The 18,192-nt window shown below is 37.0% G+C and overlaps 2 protein-coding genes across 4 annotated transcripts in view; one reads left to right on the top strand and one right to left on the bottom strand.

Moving 5' to 3' along the window:
* The window catches only part of LOC127511450 (oocyte zinc finger protein XlCOF6-like), an 832,024-nt gene that overhangs the window by 73,540 nt on the left and 740,292 nt on the right, over nt 1-18,192 (top strand). The gene's annotated exons all lie outside the window — the stretch shown is intronic.
* Nucleotides 6,657-18,192, bottom strand: part of LOC127510577 (NACHT, LRR and PYD domains-containing protein 3) — a 59,616-nt gene continuing 48,080 nt past the window's right edge. For all 3 annotated transcript variants that reach the window (XM_051890222.1, XM_051890220.1, XM_051890221.1), the window contains 6 exons: nt 16,165-16,338; nt 15,827-16,000; nt 15,387-15,557; nt 9,695-9,856; nt 8,986-9,032; nt 6,657-8,868 (listed from right to left, as the gene is read on the bottom strand). In XM_051890222.1, coding sequence (XP_051746182.1) covers nt 8,306-8,868; nt 8,986-9,032; nt 9,695-9,856; nt 15,387-15,557; nt 15,827-16,000; nt 16,165-16,338 — 1,291 coding nt within the window. In that variant the 3' untranslated portion in view covers nt 6,657-8,305. The remainder of the gene's footprint in view (nt 8,869-8,985; nt 9,033-9,694; nt 9,857-15,386; nt 15,558-15,826; nt 16,001-16,164; nt 16,339-18,192) is intronic.

Here is an 18,192-nt window from a genome sequence, read left to right on the forward strand (position 1 = left end):
TCATAAAAATGTTTTGGTTCTAATGTCACAAGTCATAATCTCAAGGTTGACTGGGTTTTACCAAAGTCGCTTTCAAGTTTTTGGCTTTACACGATTCTTTTGTAGTTTAGTTTTGGTGAAGTGTACTCAGAGCTGTGTAGAGAAAGAGTTAAGACAACTCCATTCACTCCAATGGAACATTTTTTTTTACCCATATCGTTGGTGATATCAAGCACATGTAGCCATATGGATGCTGCCCTTTTTATTACTTCGGTAATTATTGGCCTGTACTCTGCTCCATTGGTAGAATTGCCACTGTAATGATATGCCACTACTTGTTTCCACCGTGTTGTTTCCAGCCAACATAAACACACAAGCATGTGTTGCTACTCCTGTGTGACCTGGCAAAGTGACATCACCATACAGTTTTCCTGTGAGCATGTGTAGCTCCATACTTGGAGTGATTGCCATTTCATCCAAGTACAGTACACACTCCCTTTCAACGTCTGCCAATCCACCTACCTTGAGCTTTAAGAAATCTAAGACCTCCGTCAACACACCAGGCTCAAATTTAACACATTACATCCTTCTTTGCAGAGTTGTGATTGCTAGCAGGGGAATCTGCAGTTCCTATAGAGTCTTGTAACCTGTTGGACCGAATTTATTGCCGCCTTGTGTCATTGCTCCACTTAATCTCTTTTGTTATTAGTAAACCTAATGCCTTAATTTAGTCTTCTGAAAACATTTTCTTTAAATTGCTGCTGGCTGACTTGCTGCTGGATAGTGTCACCTGTCCCTGTCTCTCCTTACTAGCCATGTCCTCTCTTTCTTCACAACTTGGAGGAAAGTACACAGACAAAATGCTTAGCATGAGATAAGTGAAAACACAACGAACATGACGTAACATAAAAAACAACAGCAACCCATCTTTATCCAAGTTAACATTAGCCTAAAATATGTTAACAAGGCAAGTAACGGTAATTGAACACACTAATCCTCAAATATTAGCGGATTTTATCTTTTAATTACACAATTACTTTGAGTCGCCCCCCTGTCATTTCAAAGAATAGTACAACGGTGAGCGCGTCAAGTATAAACGCCTGTCCGTTTGGGGAGGTGTGTGTGCGTAGTCAGCAAAGACTCGCACTGCGGAGCTAGGCGAAAGTATAAGGCCGCATTTATGCTGCATGGTTTAAGTGATCCAATTCCCATTTGGCACAGATCAGATATGACCCATGAATGTGTAAGCAGGAAAAAAGCTTGGTTTCAGACCTCAATCGTATGTGGAAATAAATCTGATATCAATCGGATATGTGCATTTGCGTCTGCCATGTAAGCAGACAAATCGGTTATTTATCTCTCAATGTGAGTTGTACATCATTAAAAAAGGGACGGTGGCGAATGACGTTAACTCAGGTGGAAACCAACCACAATTACATGACACTATTCAATGGTGTGATGGAGGACGAAGACTCAAACCAGTGGAGTTATGCTGAGGTTTATGTCTTTTGAGCCTTAGGGGCAGAAGAGACAGTGCAGACGAAAATGCAGGGTTGTTACAGAAATAAAGCTGTATTTGAAGAGATTTCAGGCAAGATGGGAAGGTGCGGTTTTAAGCGCTCTTGGCTACAGTACCAACATAAAATAAAAAGGTTAAAATGCAAATACAAAGCAGTCAAAGACCACAACAATAAGAGTGGAAATGGGCGTATTACATTCCCATTCTACAAACAAATGGCCGACCTCCTGAGATAATAGAGAGTTTCTGAGAAGAGGATGCCGCGTCATAATCATAGATTGTAAAAAATATGGACATAGTGTCCGTGACATCACCCGTAGGTTTCTGAAGAGCATTTTTGAAACCTAAAGCAGGCTGTTGCCATTTTGGCAGCGCGTCACTCAGCGGCAATCCACCTGTCACTCAAGTGACCGCGCCCTTAATTATGCAGAACTTTAAGGCTTAATATAATTTAAACGGATGAGTTATAAAAAAAAAAATTTACCCCCCTCAGAGTTATGAAGGTCAAAATTAGCTGTATAGACCAAAACCACAATTTGTACCAGCTGTAAATATGTATTTTTCTGCTGTAAAGTTGGGCATTTTAACATGGGGCTCAATGAGATTCTGCTCTCTTTCGGAGCCTGTCCCTAGCGGCCAGTCGATGAATTTCAGTTTAAGTCACTTCCGTATTGGCTTCAAGAGAAACTGGGGGAGGTTGCCGCTTGGTCATAATCAGTGGACTGTGAAGAACCGGACTATGAGAACATTAACGTTACAGGTAATGGAAAACGAAGGTTTTTGCAGTTTTTTTTAAGCCATTTTCTACAGTGGATGATAAGGGTTTTAAGGAATATTCCCATCTTCTGGACCCGTCACCTAGCAGAAAAAACACTATCAAAAACTGTAATGCCTAGGCTGTATGACAAGTTAAGAGCTGACATAATGGAAAAAATCAAGAGTGCATCTGCTGAATGTCTCACAACAGATGGCTGGAACTCTGTGACTTGCCATTTCATAGAGGATTTTCAGATGACCTCCTATCTCTAGGACTTTGTCTTGACAGAAAGACACACTGATGCTCACCAGGCAAGTGAGCTGACAAAACTGTTGTTTCACAGACAATGGCAGCAACATTGTTTCAGCCCTGAGAGACCACCTCCACTGGGATCACATAAGGGGCTTTCGCACTGAAGGAACCTTTTTGTAGTTCCAAGAACTATTGGCATAAGTACCTGGATTTTGCTGTGTTCGCACCACAGGAACTCGTTTTGGGGGAACTAAATTAGCTCCTACTTCAGAGTAGGGTCTACACCAGGGCTATAGGAACTATCAGTGACGTAAGTATACACTGATTGGCCAAACACACGCAACACATTTTTAAAAAGCCGTGTAAACACAGTTAATAGCCTATATATTTACTCCACAAACTAACTCCATGAACATGAATGATAGATGGACCTCTCGAGTTAAGGAGAAAATCCAATGCAACTTTGAGCGGACCAAGCGAAACATGATTATGTATTTCTGCTCAGCTAGTGACAGCTAGTGAGAAGTGAATTAAGCGGACGCTCCCCATCTTCCGTGTGATTGGCTGTTTGCTGCATGTGTCACACTTTCAGAAGCACGCGCTTCAGAGTTAATCATAAACTCTGGATTAAACCCGAGTTGTCAGAGAACATTTATACCAAGCGTTGTGAGACCTTTGAACCTGATCTAAACCAGGTTGGATTTATCTGGACTTGTCAACTCCAAACCTACTCTGAAACTCAGCTTTATTCAGCTAGATTCATGCAACAGGCCACTGTTGATCTATGAATCATCATTTTATTCTTTTAATTCTCTTCATAATTGTTTTAATTATCCTTGTTTTTATTTTTTTGGTTAAAGGGTTAGTTCACCCAAAGATTAAAATTCTGTCATTTATTACTCACCCTCATGTCGTTCCACACCCGTAAAACCTTCATTAATCTTTGGAACACAAATTAAGATATTTTTGTTAAAATCCGATGGCTCAGTGAGGCCTCCATAGCCAGCAATGACATTTCCTCTCTCAAGATCCATTAATGTACTAAAAACATATTTAAATCAGTTCATGTGAGTACAGTGGTTCAATATTAATATTATAAAGTGGCGAGAATATTTTTGGTGTGCCAAAAAAACAAAATAATGACTTATATAGTGACGGCCGATTTCAAAACACTGCTTCAGGAAGCTTCGGATGCTTGGTGGACGGCTCGATCCCAAAGGTCTTCCTTTGCCGATTAACTTCAGCTTTTCTTTAAAAGTTAATCTTGAAAATGGTGTGGATAATAAATTAGCAACGATATCCTCCTTATTAATGTTGCTTGCGGTTTCCTATTTCATCAGTAGGTTTTTTTTTTATCATGTTCCCCACAGTAGATGGAACGCATCACAAACCTCTTGATAACAAACCCCAACCATTTAGAGGGACAATATGATTGGTCAATTTTCCTGTCATTTGAAATTCATCTCTCATTGACTTGCTATGGATTGGCCCTCTGTAATTTAACAGCTGGACCACCAATCACAGAGCTGAAAGCGTTAGGTGAAAAAATCATAATATGGAGAAAACAGATGACTACACAACACAACACAAACTGAATAGGCAGATTTGAAGGGTTTATTCCCTCAAAAAGATTTAGATGTTTATTGTAAAGTTAAAATTCCTAAAATAACATTAGAACAGATGACTTTTTATTAAAAAGATTTTACTTTTTAACCACTAATATATACATATATATATATATATATATATATATATATATATATATATATATATATATATATATAATCCTTTATTGTGATTCACATAATGCCACAAATATTTCTGATGGAGCTTTAACATTCCTTATTATTTTCCCTTACATGCATGTAAGAACAGAAATAGAACAGAAAATAATACATGCAAAAAAGTAATATGACAAAATCTACCTGAATGCAATTTCACTCTTTACTTGCCATTACTGTATGGCAAGTAAAGAGTATATCCTGAATATTTAAACTACATCAGGGCTCTACGGTAACATTTTTCTTTAGGAGCACTTATGTTCCTAATAAAAAAAATTTAGGAGCAGTCAAAAATTTAGGAGCACTTTCTGATCAATAACAGACATTAACTTTCCCATTGCAGGGTGATATTTGCCCCTTTAAATTAATTTCCTGGGACATTTGTACCATTATAAGAGCAATTTTTCTAATTTTATTAAATGTAGGCATCATATTTCATCAATTTCTTAAATTAAAATAGAAAATTTGTTTTTAAATGTTATACAATAAATTCAATTACAACAATAAGACCCAATCAGACTGTTACCAATCAAAATAAATCATCAAAAAATCCATCTTTGCACTGCAGAAGTGGCACAGAAGCTCCATCTTAAGTGGTATTATTTAGACACATTTACATAGACTGCTTAATGCAGCTCATGGGTAAATAATGTTGTAGGAATGTTTTTAAATATAATTTTTGGAATTTAGAAAAAAAAAGGTTTAATATTTTAAGTAAAAACAGTCTATGAAAAGTGTAAATATGAAAATAAATGTAAATATGAAAATAAAACAGCCAGTAGGTGGCAGTAAATCTTAATGTGATGTCCTAATCCTAATGATTCATTCAGGAATCACCGTTGCTTGGAGATGAAACTGTTTTCACGAAATGGAGCCAAAACAGACAGTATAGAGTACCTCAGGGATGACGTGTTTTTGTAGGCTAACCCGGAAGTTAGAGGCGCACGGGTTCCCTCGATCGAAAGCCAATGCATTTTTCCCATAGACTTTTGGAAAATGGTCTCTATTGGCGAATGAAAGTACTGTAATGAAAGGGGAAAAAAGTGCCAATATAGAACTGGCATGCCCAAACTTTCATAATGTAAATAGTTTACATGTTGTTTATAATAAAATCAATCAAGAAAAGATTAATCATGCCCATAGCTTTGTAATGTCAAATAGTTGGGATATACAATTTACGTTTTAGAACAGCCATGGGGTAATATTAGGGTCTTTGAACAGTGTACCACTGATATACAGTTAATCTTGATTCAAACTAACTCTTCCATTAGGACTTACTGGAATAAAAGATAGGTAAGAGAGTTTTCTGTCTTTCAACTATTTCATGGGGGAATTGTTCCTTAATACCAAAAGGTTTACCTTTGAGCCATTTTTCCAGACTCTGAGCCTGTTTGTGTTGTTTAAAATGTTCGAACCGGGCCACGATGGGTCTGGGACCAGTTGTTTTCCTTCTACTTTGTAGTGACTTGCGATGTACTCTGGAAAAAGTATTGTTCTTGACCTCATGTTCTGATATGTCGAGCTCTTTCCTAAAGAAGGACTTAAATGTCTCCTCATTTTCAACCTCTTGTAGGCCTTGAAAGATTAGGTTATCCCTCAGAATTATGCTGTGTTTGGTGTCCATCAGATGTGGAGATGAGTGCATCTCTTGACTGGACATGCGTTTCCTCTTGTTTTCTGGAGGTTTGTGTGTGAATGCAGAGTTTGTGTCTTCCTGTCCGGGTGAGCTGGTGTACGGTGTTGGTGGAGTACAGAGTGGAGTGTCCATACTGGGTAAATTTAAGAAGGAGCCGATTAACAAAGACGAGACAAGGATAGAATCTTCAGTTGGTGTTCGTGTCTCATGCGTTTTTATGATTGATTCCAGTGTTAGTTTTACAATAGATCTGTCTAGTCATATAAGTTCGAGTTGAGAGAAAACCGTTGCATTATTTTTAGTTTGCAAGAATATGATCGGCGTGCTCCATAAACTGTGCAGTGGCGCTTTAGAGAGACGTCATTCAGTGTCTCTGCATAGCTGATGCCACCATAGAGGTCAAGAGATACATCAATGATGCATACCTCCCTTGAAGTAAGGACCCTCTCAAATACTGGCAGGTCCATAAAGTGTACCCCCATCTACATGCTTTGGCCAGTAAATATCACAGCCACATCTGTTCCATGTGAATCAATATTTTCTAAAGCTGGGGGAAAAAAGGTGCCGTGTAAGCTCCAGCACAGCAGAACAAATAATATTCTTGAATAAAAATATGTAATTGCATTTGTATTTGTGTTTTTTAACAATGTGCATGTTTGTGTCGTTTTATAAGGAACACACATAAAATGGTGCAATGAAAAATTACATACAATGTTTAATACTCCAATAAATTAGCCTATTTAGAAGGTGGAAACCACAAGTTTAATGGGAGTAAAAATGAAGAACAGAAAAATACAATGACATTTGGAAACTCTATCGCTGCACACACACACGCGCGCCGCCATCTTGCTAATGACATGTACGCTTATTAAATATACAAATAAACCTTACAATGAAATCCCAAAGAACAAAACATCTGAATGACACAGTTGGTATAGGAATTTTTATTGACCACCAGATGGCAAAGTAGAACACTGTGTCAAAAGCTTTGAAGCACCGATGCAGTTTGTTGTAAAAGCGCAAAGATACAAAACAGCAGAGATCGTCACAGTTTACAGAAATACAATAGAAGACTGGTGCATCTCATTTAGACTGAAGTCAATGTTTGTGTATTTCTATAATATACACACTGAAATTAAGATTAGAAGAGAGAAAGAGTTTACAGCTGTGAGTTAAAGAGAGAGATAATGTGAGTGTGTTTCTGTGGAACTGTGGCCCTCATTTATCAAAAGAACGTAGAAACCAGCGTACATCCGAACGGATAAATCAGCTTACGACAACGCTCACGTGTGATTCATTAAACTTTCGTATGCGGCCAATTCCATCACACGACTGAACGGGTGTTGATAAAAGTGGCGGCTGAAAAAAAGTAATTTAAATATCATGCCCCAAATTTTAGAAGCCTCGCCCTATAGTTTACGACACAGAGAAACGTAACCCGGCCATGAAGAGGAAGTAATCACATGAAAAAGAAAATGATCTTACTCTAAAAACACCCCTCAACCTTGTAATTGCAAACAATAAAATTAATTTAAACAAAAACACCGGTAAATGAAACTAAACACTTACAAACATTATTAATATATATAAACATTATTTTAGTACCTCACTCCACAGAAAATCCTTTAAATTTATTTTATTCAGAACAGAAAAAGAACGAAAAATAAGAAGCTATATATTATAAATTGAAACACAAATTAGGCTATAGTGGCATTCATTATAAAGCAGAAATGAATTTATAATGTTGTTTCTGCATGTGTATGAGGCGCCCGCGTGATCAATTAGATTTAATAAAATAAAGAAAACGAATACAACGCGTCAAATGAGCGTAGCCTGTACTAGCCCTACTTGATGCACAGTTTTTCTCTTTTGTTTCGTTAATCTGTTAATTATTTCAATGAAATATATTTCGTGTAGTCCTATTTTTTTATTCCTTGTAGCTATATTATTCTGTTTTTCTCTGCGTTGCAGGTGCATGATGTGTGAATCCTAATGTTCTGTTGATGTTGCCATTTGCGCATACAAAGCGAAATCCCTGGAAAGAAAAAAACATTTGTGATATTTTAAGACACGCATCTATTCTAATTTAATTTTAATTCGACATTTTAATTGTGTCGTTTAATGGTTAATGATTGGTTAGTGAGTGATTGTCGGTCAGGAAAATAAACTAAATGTTCTCATAACAATTCTCCACCAGATTTACTATGCTGCACGCAAGTTCCCGCTGACTCAAAAACTTTCGCACACGTTCTAAGACCTGATGTGAGATTTGATCGTAGTCACCGCTCATGCTCATATTGATAAATGCCAAATTTTGAGTGGAAACGAGCATACGCAGTTTTCTGGCGTACGATCGTTTGATAAATGAGGGCCTGTGTGTCTCAGTTTTTTCTCACAGGAAGCTGTTTAATCTCACACAGAGACACTGAACTATCAGAATAATGAAACCCAAATCCAGCATATAGGGGTTCAGTGAATGTGCTGTTGAATGTGTGTAAGTGTCTGAGTGTGTGTGTGTCAGAGACGCTGTAGAAGGACAGAGTGCCGGCCGACAAGTTCAGATACACTCCTACTCTGTTAAAGCGATGTGAAGGGACAGATATGATTGTGCTCTTATTATTGTGCCACAAAGTGAAACTGTTATACGAGCAGTTCAGACTCCAGGACTTTTTACTGTATCCAAATCTACAGTCATTACTCCATCCTTTCCTGCTGATTCCTTTATATGTCACTGATATATTAACCCCCGCGCCGCTCCATTCAGCCTCCCAGTAACAGCGTCCAGTCAGACTCTCTCTACACAGAATCTGAAGACACTCATCAAATCTCTCTGGATGATCAGGATACGGCTGCTTTTCTTCCACATATGTCACCTTTCTGCTCCTCTCAGACAGAGCGAGATGAGTGTTTACTGTGTTTGGATCCAGTGTGAGATCACATGCATCTAAAAACAAGAAGAGAGATTATAACATTTATAACATAACAAAACAAAACAGTCATTAAGGTGTGTGTGTGTGTGTGTGTGTGTGTGTGTGTGTGTGTGTGAGAGAAAGAGACCTACATTTTTGTGGTCCTGTTGTAATCCTGATCTCTCCTCCATGATCCACACTATAAAAACACACTCAATTTACACAGTAATTAAGATTTTATATCAAATAAAATTTGATGTTAAACTGAAGATAAATGTCTCATCTAAACACTTTTTTTTTTTTTTAATTAAAAAATTAAGTATTGTTTTTAAATTCCAAACATGAAAACCCAAAATCTGAAATGGGTTTAAAATAAATGTAAATAATGACTCAGATTTTAGCCAGACTCAGCTTTACATTACCTGATCATGTCTGTATTCTTTCATTTGTGCTAGTGTTTTAATCAATAACTGATATTCATCTATTTGCTCTGCTTTATTCAGTATCATAAGGTCAAACATCATTTCTTCTCATTTAGACTGTGATCTCGGAGTCTGTATCTTGGATTCGTTTTGCTTAATGTCTCTAACAGCAGTGAAAATGTATTTCTAGAGCAACAACAACATCTGAATCGATGTTTTGGGATCAGAGAATCGAGTCTGTTTCTCAGATGCTGTTATGAGTCATAAGCAGCTGTTGAGCTAAATCAAAATCTTCTTCAGTCACAGAGTTCAACACATGCCCTTATTTTTCTGTCTAGTATGTATGTGTATATATGTGCTGTATGCAGTGATCTATGTACATGTGAGTGCACACATGTCCAAACGCACATGACAGGATGATTGTTCATGTTGAACATACTTGAGTTTGTCCAGTCTGTAGTTTGGATCAGAGAGCAGCTTGACTAATGATTGTCCTGGGTGATTGTAGTTCAGATCCAGCTCTCTCAGGTGTGAGGGGTTTGATTTCAGAGCTGAAGCCAGATAATAACAGCCTTCCTCTGTCACCATACAGCCAGATAATCTACAAACACACACACACTCAACATCACATCATCTGGGGTTGGAGATCATCTCATACTGTTTCACACACAGAAGTGTTCAGATTCCTATAACTCTGCTTTAAATCAAATGATTCATTGTAGCACTTTTTTTTTAATCCACAGATCACTGAGTAACTCAGTGTTCAGTGTTGATGGAGCAGAATTGTTCTCAGTGAAGGATCTAAGGATTCTTTGTAGCAACCTGTGTGTGTAGCTTCAACAGAGCCATACATTTGTTTCATTTTCTTAAATTCATTTTAAACCATTGATATTAATTACTCATTTATTGAATCATTGGTTTGATAATTTATTAGTCATTTGTGTAATTTATTATTTGATTTATACCATTTAACAATTACTCATTTGTGTTATTTTTATTATGATTTTATACATTATTTTCCTTGCTCTTGCACAATGTTTGCTTTTGTTGTTTAATTTTGAGATTGTGGGGTTTCATAGAATGATTATCTTCATGAATAATATATAAGGGAAAATGTCTATTTAAGGTTTTATCGTCACAGGACATTGTTGTGAAGTAGTAATTTCCCATTGCTATTGCTTGTAGTCAGGGTTTGAAAAGAACTTTCACTCACCAGCCAATCTGCCTACAAAATGTATAAGTTACCAGCCATTCGGAACTTCTACTAGCCAAAACAGAAATATCAGAAATAAAACAAATTCTCAAAGTCACAGCAATATATGAGCAATATCACACGAGTAACCTTGCGATATGGCTGTATATCAGCACGGCTGTGATTCGGCCTTAGGTAATCACAGCATGCTGATATACAGCCATATCGCATGGTTAAGAGTGTGATATTGCGTTTATACAACAGTTCGAAAGCACGAGTGTGTAAATAAGAAATAACAACAGAGTGTCTTTAAAACCCTCTTTCATGCAAAACTACTTTCTTTCGCCACGGATTCAAATCTCAAGTTGACAGTTTGACCAAGCCTCCATTACTCCTTCTAAAATGTCACTTTAGAACTACTAACGAAGGAATGTTGAGTCGCTTCATTGGAACTCATTGTATTTTGTACAGCATTATTGAGAGAGAGATAGAGATTGCCTGAGCGAGCATTACCTGTGTCTGATATAGCATTCATTCTTCAGGTCGATATCCATAATATTATATCCATTATAAAAATTTGTTTGAATGTCTGCTGAGGAAAGCAATCTTTGTATTGTACAGTTGAGGGAATTTTCCTTAACAGTGCTAAAACAATGTCCTTTGTTTACAAAAGTCCCTTTCAATTTAAAAAGTCTTGCGACTGACTTTCACACGCAAAGTTTGCTGCCATCTAATGGCGTATTAATGTAACATTCACTCAATCTATATTACGCACTAATGGACCCTTTCTCAATACGAAATACAACATATTATTTATATAAAATATTATTTATTGAACAACAATATTTAAATTAACAACAATAGCCATTATAAATGACAATAGGAAATAAAAACAAACGTACAATTCAGTCAAACGTACAAAACTACAGGATGTAAGTTAAATATAGCCTTATTAAATTTAACATAGCCCAATTCGATTTTCTCAAGAACAAGTAATAGACTAATAAGATTGCCCATTTTATGTAGTTCCAAACGTAGGTTCAGGAGGAGCCTAAACATTCAGTCCTGTCAATCATCATTACGAGCGTATGTAAGCAGCAGTCACTGCGTCATTCCAGCGACAATTTTTCCAGCATTTGGTCCCGCCTCGTCCAGGGCAATTCTTCCAGCATCCCTCCTCCTCCCCATCTCCTCCTCTATTTCTCTTATTCTCCATCTATGCAGTACTGTTATAGGGGGGTTTAACTCAGAGCTCAAGCCGAGCCTTGGGTTCGAGCCTCCTTTGAGGACAGCAAGCCAAGTTTGTTTTACCATTAACCATTCAGACTGAATGGGCAGGCAAACTTGTGAAATGTACCCAAAATAAACAGCAACTTAAACAACACCCATGCTCTTTTTGCTACTGTAGAGAGACTAACAAACCCCCCAAATCATATTACCCTTTCTGATATTATTGATTTTCTCAGAGAAGAAGGAAGCAAACTCACAGCATTTGCTGTCTGAGAGCATTTCACTGGGATCAGCACATCTTTGAGCTGCACTGGGGTAAAACAGACCTCAGAAAGTAGCTATTATGTCTGATTTTGAAGCAATTGATGGTAAAATTTTGGAAGAAACAGTACAGCTCCTTAAAACATCAACCTGTGCCCTTGACACACTTCCCACATTTTTTTCAAAAGTGTGTTTAACTGTTTAGAAGCGGATCTCTTAGAAGTGGTAAACGCCTTGCTTCTTTCTGGGACTTTTCCAAACTCCCTGAAAACTGCAGTTGTTAAGCACCTCCTGAAAAAGAGCAATCTGGATAACACCATATTGAGCAACTACAGACCAATCTCAAATCTTCCTTTCATAGGCAAGATCATTGAAAAAGTTGTTTTCAATCAGCTGAACAAATTCTTAAGCTTGAATGGATACTTCGACAACTTTCAATCTGGTTTCCGACCGCATCACAGCACAGAGACAGTGCTCATAAAGATAATAAATGATATTTGCCTAAACACCGATACAGGTAAAATATCAGTGCTGGTTCTACTTCATACTTCTTGACAGGCTGCAAAACTGGGTTGGGCTTTCTGGGATGGTCCTTAAATGGTTCAGGTCATACTTAGAAGGGAGAGGTTATTATGTGAGTATCGGTGACCATAAGTCTGATTGGACATCCATGACATGCGGAGTGCCTCAAGGTTCAATACTTGCACCCCCTCCTGTTCAACCTATATATGCTGCCACTAAGCCAAATAATGAAAAATAACCAAACTGCACATCACAGCTATGCAGATGACACCCAGACTTACCTAGCCCTATCACCTAACGACTACAGCCCCACTGACTCCCTGTGCCAGTGCATTGATGAAATTAAAAATTGGATGTGCCAAAACTTCCTTCAGTTAAACAAAGTCTAAACTGAAGTTATTGCGTTTGGAAACAAAGATGAAGTTCTCAAAGTGAACACATACCTTCACTCTAGGGGTCAAACAACTCAAAATCAAGTCAGGAATATTTGTATGATGAGACCTGTGTTTCAGTAAACATTAACTAAATCAGCATATTATCATCTCAAAAATATTGCAAGAATTAGATGCTTTGTCTACAGTCAAGACTTAGAGAAACTTGTTCATGCTTTCATCACCAGCAGCGTGGATTATTGTAATGGACTCCTCACTGGCCTTCCCAAAAAGACCATAAGACAGCTGCAGCTCGTACAGAACGCTGCTGCCAGGATTCTGAGCAGAACCAAAAAATATGAACATAACATCAGGTCCTTGCACTGGCTTCCAGTTGCATTTAGAATTGATTTTAAAGTACTGTTACTTGTTTATAAATCACTCAATGGCCTAGGACCTCAATACATTGCAGATATGCTCATAGAATATAAACCTAACAGATCACTCAGATCATCAGGATCAAGTCACTTAGAAATACCAAGGGTTCACTCAAAGCAAGGAGAATCTGCTTTTAGCTGTTACGCCAGCCGCAGCTAGAACAAGCTTTCTGAAGGGATCAGAGATCAGTAGTCACATTCAAATCCAGACTCAAAACATATCCTTTTAGCTATGTATTTACTGATTGAGCACTGTGCTATGTCCGAACTGACTGCACTTTATTTTATACGTATCATCTTTTTATTCTTGTTTTTATTTTATTTTTAATGCATTTTATATCAATCTTTAATGAATCATCTTTTTATTTCTGATTTTTAATGCATTTTAAATCTTGCTGTCTGGTTGAAAGAGCTGGGAGAATTAGGAAGTAAGCATTTGTTTCCTTGGATGGAGCTCTGACAGAGTTAGTCCAGGAAAATTTGTCTGTAAGGATACTGTTTAAATGCAGAGCTACCTGACAAATATTTTTTACATTTATCCCTTCGCGTGAGGAAGATGCATTTAGATCCGCTCTGATGGATAGATCTGTTTAGATCCGCTCTGACGGACAACAAAAAACTCCCTGAAACTTCCTAACTCTTCCATCCAGATAGTGTTATTCTCTGTTATTTTTATTTCTTATTCATTCCATTTGTATTCTTATGTATTTGTTTCCTCTTTATGTAAAGCACTTTGAATTACCGTTGTGTATGAAATGTGCTATACAAATAAAATTGCCTTGCCTTGCCAAAATGAATTATGTCTCATGTTTAACCACTGTAAGAGCCAGCAGCAAATCCTCGAACCACTGGCCGGATGAAGCTGTTCTCGGCGGGTATACAAGTCAATATCTGTTTGCAGACACCATTGAGATAAAATAAAATAGAAAATAGAAACAACATTCTGTATGACTTTTCTTATAATTTTAACAGCATTTATTTTGTTGTAAATTCTAAATATTGCTCACTCCAAAATGAATGTTTAATGGTAAATTAGTGGTGTTACAGACTGATGACAAGACAGAAGAATAAAGTTCCAACACAAATTTAATAATAATCCACAGGCAAACAGATGGTAGTAACACACATTAAACGTAAACATGACTGGATGAAAATCATGCCCTAAAATATCATGTCATGATGACAGTTATACCCCATCATATAATTTTATGATGATAAAATTCACATCAGTATTGATGGCAAATTTTTTTCACAGAAAGCCATAACCTGCATGTAACAATAAAGGCGCTCGGGCACTTTTTGCGCAAAAGTCTTGCGGCATGTATGAGAACGAGTTGGAAAAAGTGCCTCTTAATTGTCTTCTATAGCACTCCGGCAGAGTGTTAACTGGTCACACACCGGACGGGAAGCACCACGCAGCACCCCGGGCATCTCACAGATCTATCGCACACTAGCATAATTCTGTACTTGCATTCTCAAGTTTAAGGCGGCAGTCCAGAACAGTGAATCTAATCACCACAGAGGCAAAAATTCACTTCAAGAATGAACAAAGTGTCGTCAATGAGTTTGAATTAAGGTATTTGAAGAAGAGAAAAAAAAAAAAAAAAGAAAGAGAAGGGGGAATCTAAATAGTTATTTCTCAATATGAAGCACATACTTTATTTAAGCCACAAAAACTTACTGGAGCATCGAAACATATACAACTAAGATTATTCAATAAACTACACATTTTTTTTTTAAAATCAGCATTACTTCCATCTCCTACTTCTGCTCTTCCTTGGCTTTCTCAGTCAACTTCTTGGCTGATAGAAGACTGTTAATACAGTTTTGGGTACCAGACAAGACTTGTTGTTAACACGTTTGGATAAAAGACAAAATGGAAATCTTGTGACAGGATTTGGAGTCAGATTTGATATTTTGGACATGGAGACGTGATCTAACATCAGTAACATTTTCTGGTCATCTACGCTCCTCACAAAACTTGACACTTTAATCAATAAATAAATCATCAAACTCAAAGGCTTTAGACACACTGGGGTCTGCTGATATATTATAAACACCCAGGACCAGAGCATTTTTAATTTCATAATCAAGTGAACCTTTATCTATTTTTACTACCTTAGTATGTTGAGTTGACAGTGTGAACTCTTCAGTCCATCAGACAGAAGCTTCACTCCTGAATCCAACAGGTTATTGTGACTCAGGTCCAGCTCTCTCAGTGAGAAGTTAAATTGTAGAGATGAAGACAAATGTTCACAGCTCTGACCAGTGAGATTACAACCTGTAAATCTGAATAGAACAAAGTAGAATTATCACATTTACATTTATTCATTTAGCAGAGACTTTTATCCAAAGTGACCTACAAATCATTATTTAATTATCCTCATGTATCTTTCTAAAACAAGCCATTTCCTTAACATTTTTCTATTGTGTTTTTAATTAGTCAAGAACTGCTGCCTTATATAAAAAAATAAACAAATAAAAAAACATTGCGGTAGCAGATACTGGGTCAGTTTATTGTTTCTGGACCGAATTACATTTAACTGAAAATCACAAACCTCAGTATTTTGAGCTGACAGTGTGAATTCTTCAGTCCATCAGACAAAAGCTTCACACCTGAATCTTGCACATTATTGTGACTCAGGTCCAGCTCCCTCAGTGAGGAGTTTGATGATTGTAGAGATGAAGATAAACTTTCACAGCACTGACCAGTGAGATTACAACTTGTTAATCTAAATAGAACAAAGTAGAATTATCAAATTTACATTTATTCATTAAACAGAGATTTTTATCCAAAATGACCCACAAATGATCCTTAATATTGTTCTAATGTTTTTAATTAGTCAAAGAACTGCTGCCTCATTTAAAAAAAAAAAAAAAAATGAAAATCACAAACCTCAGTATGTTGAGCTGACAGTGTGAATTCTTTAGTCCATCAGACAAAAGCTTCACACCTGAATCCTGCAAGTTATTGTGACTCAGGTCTAGCTCCCTCAAAGAAGAGTTTGATGATTGTAGAGATGAAGACAAACTTTCACAGCACTGATCCGCGAGATTACAGTCAACAAGTCTATAACAAAGGATTAAATATTATGGAGGAGAAGGTGGGTCAAAATATTGTTCTCTATGATTTGTGCATGGCATTGATCACACAATAATACTCTATTCTTAATCAGGTGGTAAACAATTAATATTGACTGACAATCAGCTCAAATATAGTAGGTAGTCAACCAGAATACTGATTACCACTCATGTACCACCACCGTGAGATTGTGGCGGTAAATACAAACCAGACACATGTGAAACTCTTTCATGAAATCCCCACCGGGGGGCACAAAGGGAAGGTTTGCACCATTAATCGGTAAGGCTGGAATTGTGACATTTTATTTATAAATTAAAATAAAATAATTAAATTAATTGTAACAATAATAACAATAAAGTATTATAAGTTTCTATTTTGACTAATTATCTTAGATATAAATGTCCAGCCATTTGACTACTGTTACAGTGAAATTACAGCGATTAAAGTGTGCTTACACAGTGTGCAATACACAGTATTAGCCCATATTAGATTATTATAGACATTAAAGTGGTGTACATTATGCCATGATATAAAAACTATAGAAAAAGTGACTACTGTGAATGGGAGCATTATGAATGGTAGGCAAGTTTTCTAATACATGGATTTATTTTGCTTTATTTACTTTTATTTCCTTTAATAAAACATAAAATAAAACATGCCTGTGAGCTGAATTTTTTTTTTTTTTTCCGTATGCCATGTGCACGGCTGCATAAATTATGCATTTTCAACTTACATAAAGTCTGGGGAGAGTTATACTTCTTAACTGACTTTAAACAGGCAACGTCTGATTCTTAACAGATTGCCTTCTTAACGTTTAAAAGTTCACACTCTTATTTTACTTTAAAATGAAAATTACCCCATGATTTACTCACCCTCAAGCCATCCTAGGTGTATATGAATGTCTTCTTTCAGACGAATAAAATCAGAGTTATATTAATAATCACCTTGATGCTCCAAAGCTTTATAATGGCAGTGGCATAGTGTAAGCACTGCGAGAGGCGTTCCTAAGTTGTCTTCTTAAGTCGAATAAGGAAGGCGGTCTGGTGGAAGCTTGATATTTTACTTTATAACTTGTTAAATATGTATATTTTTCTTACACAAACGCATCGCTTCACTTCAGAAGGCCTTTATTTACACCCCAGAGCAGTGTGGAGTACATTTATGATGGATGGATGCACTTTTTTTGAGTTTCAAACAGGTGGTTTCCGTGCACTGCCATTATAAAGCTTAGGAGCATCGGGGTGATTATTAATATAACTCCAATTGTATTTGTCTGAAAGAACAAAGTCATATACACCTAGCATGGTTTGAGGGTGAGTAAATCGTGGGGTAATTTTAATTTTAAAGTGAACTAATCCTTTAATCCACTTTTAGTTCCTCTGTCAAACAGAAACACAAAATCGATCAAATACAACAATTCTGTTTCATTCCTACTGACTGCCAGAGGCAATGTAAACACTATGGATTATCGCAGCACCAGCTAGACAGGTCGAGAGAATATACCAACAAAGTCACGTAGTGACGTATGCTGAGCCCTGGGGGGTTATAAGCCACAGTAGCTCAGCACTCTGCCTCTTTCGCTTTCTCGCCTGGTTGAGATTTTTGGATGAGTGATAAATATGTTCTGTCAAGTGCAGCTTACTAGAGCAGTGAGATATCGTTCTCACAAGCTGTGTCAGCACACATCTATGCCACTCCAATGGATTTGGAATATATTTAGCAGCATTTTGGTGAGTTTTGATTTTCTACTTGAGTTTATATTGCTTTGTCGGTTACACTCTGTGCCTCTCAGTGCTATCCGGTGGCTGCTGTTTTCCGCGACAATAAGTAAACGGTCTAAAT

Source organism: Ctenopharyngodon idella, chromosome 4, assembly GCF_019924925.1.
Source record: "Ctenopharyngodon idella isolate HZGC_01 chromosome 4, HZGC01, whole genome shotgun sequence".
NCBI lineage: Eukaryota > Metazoa > Chordata > Actinopteri > Cypriniformes > Xenocyprididae > Ctenopharyngodon > Ctenopharyngodon idella.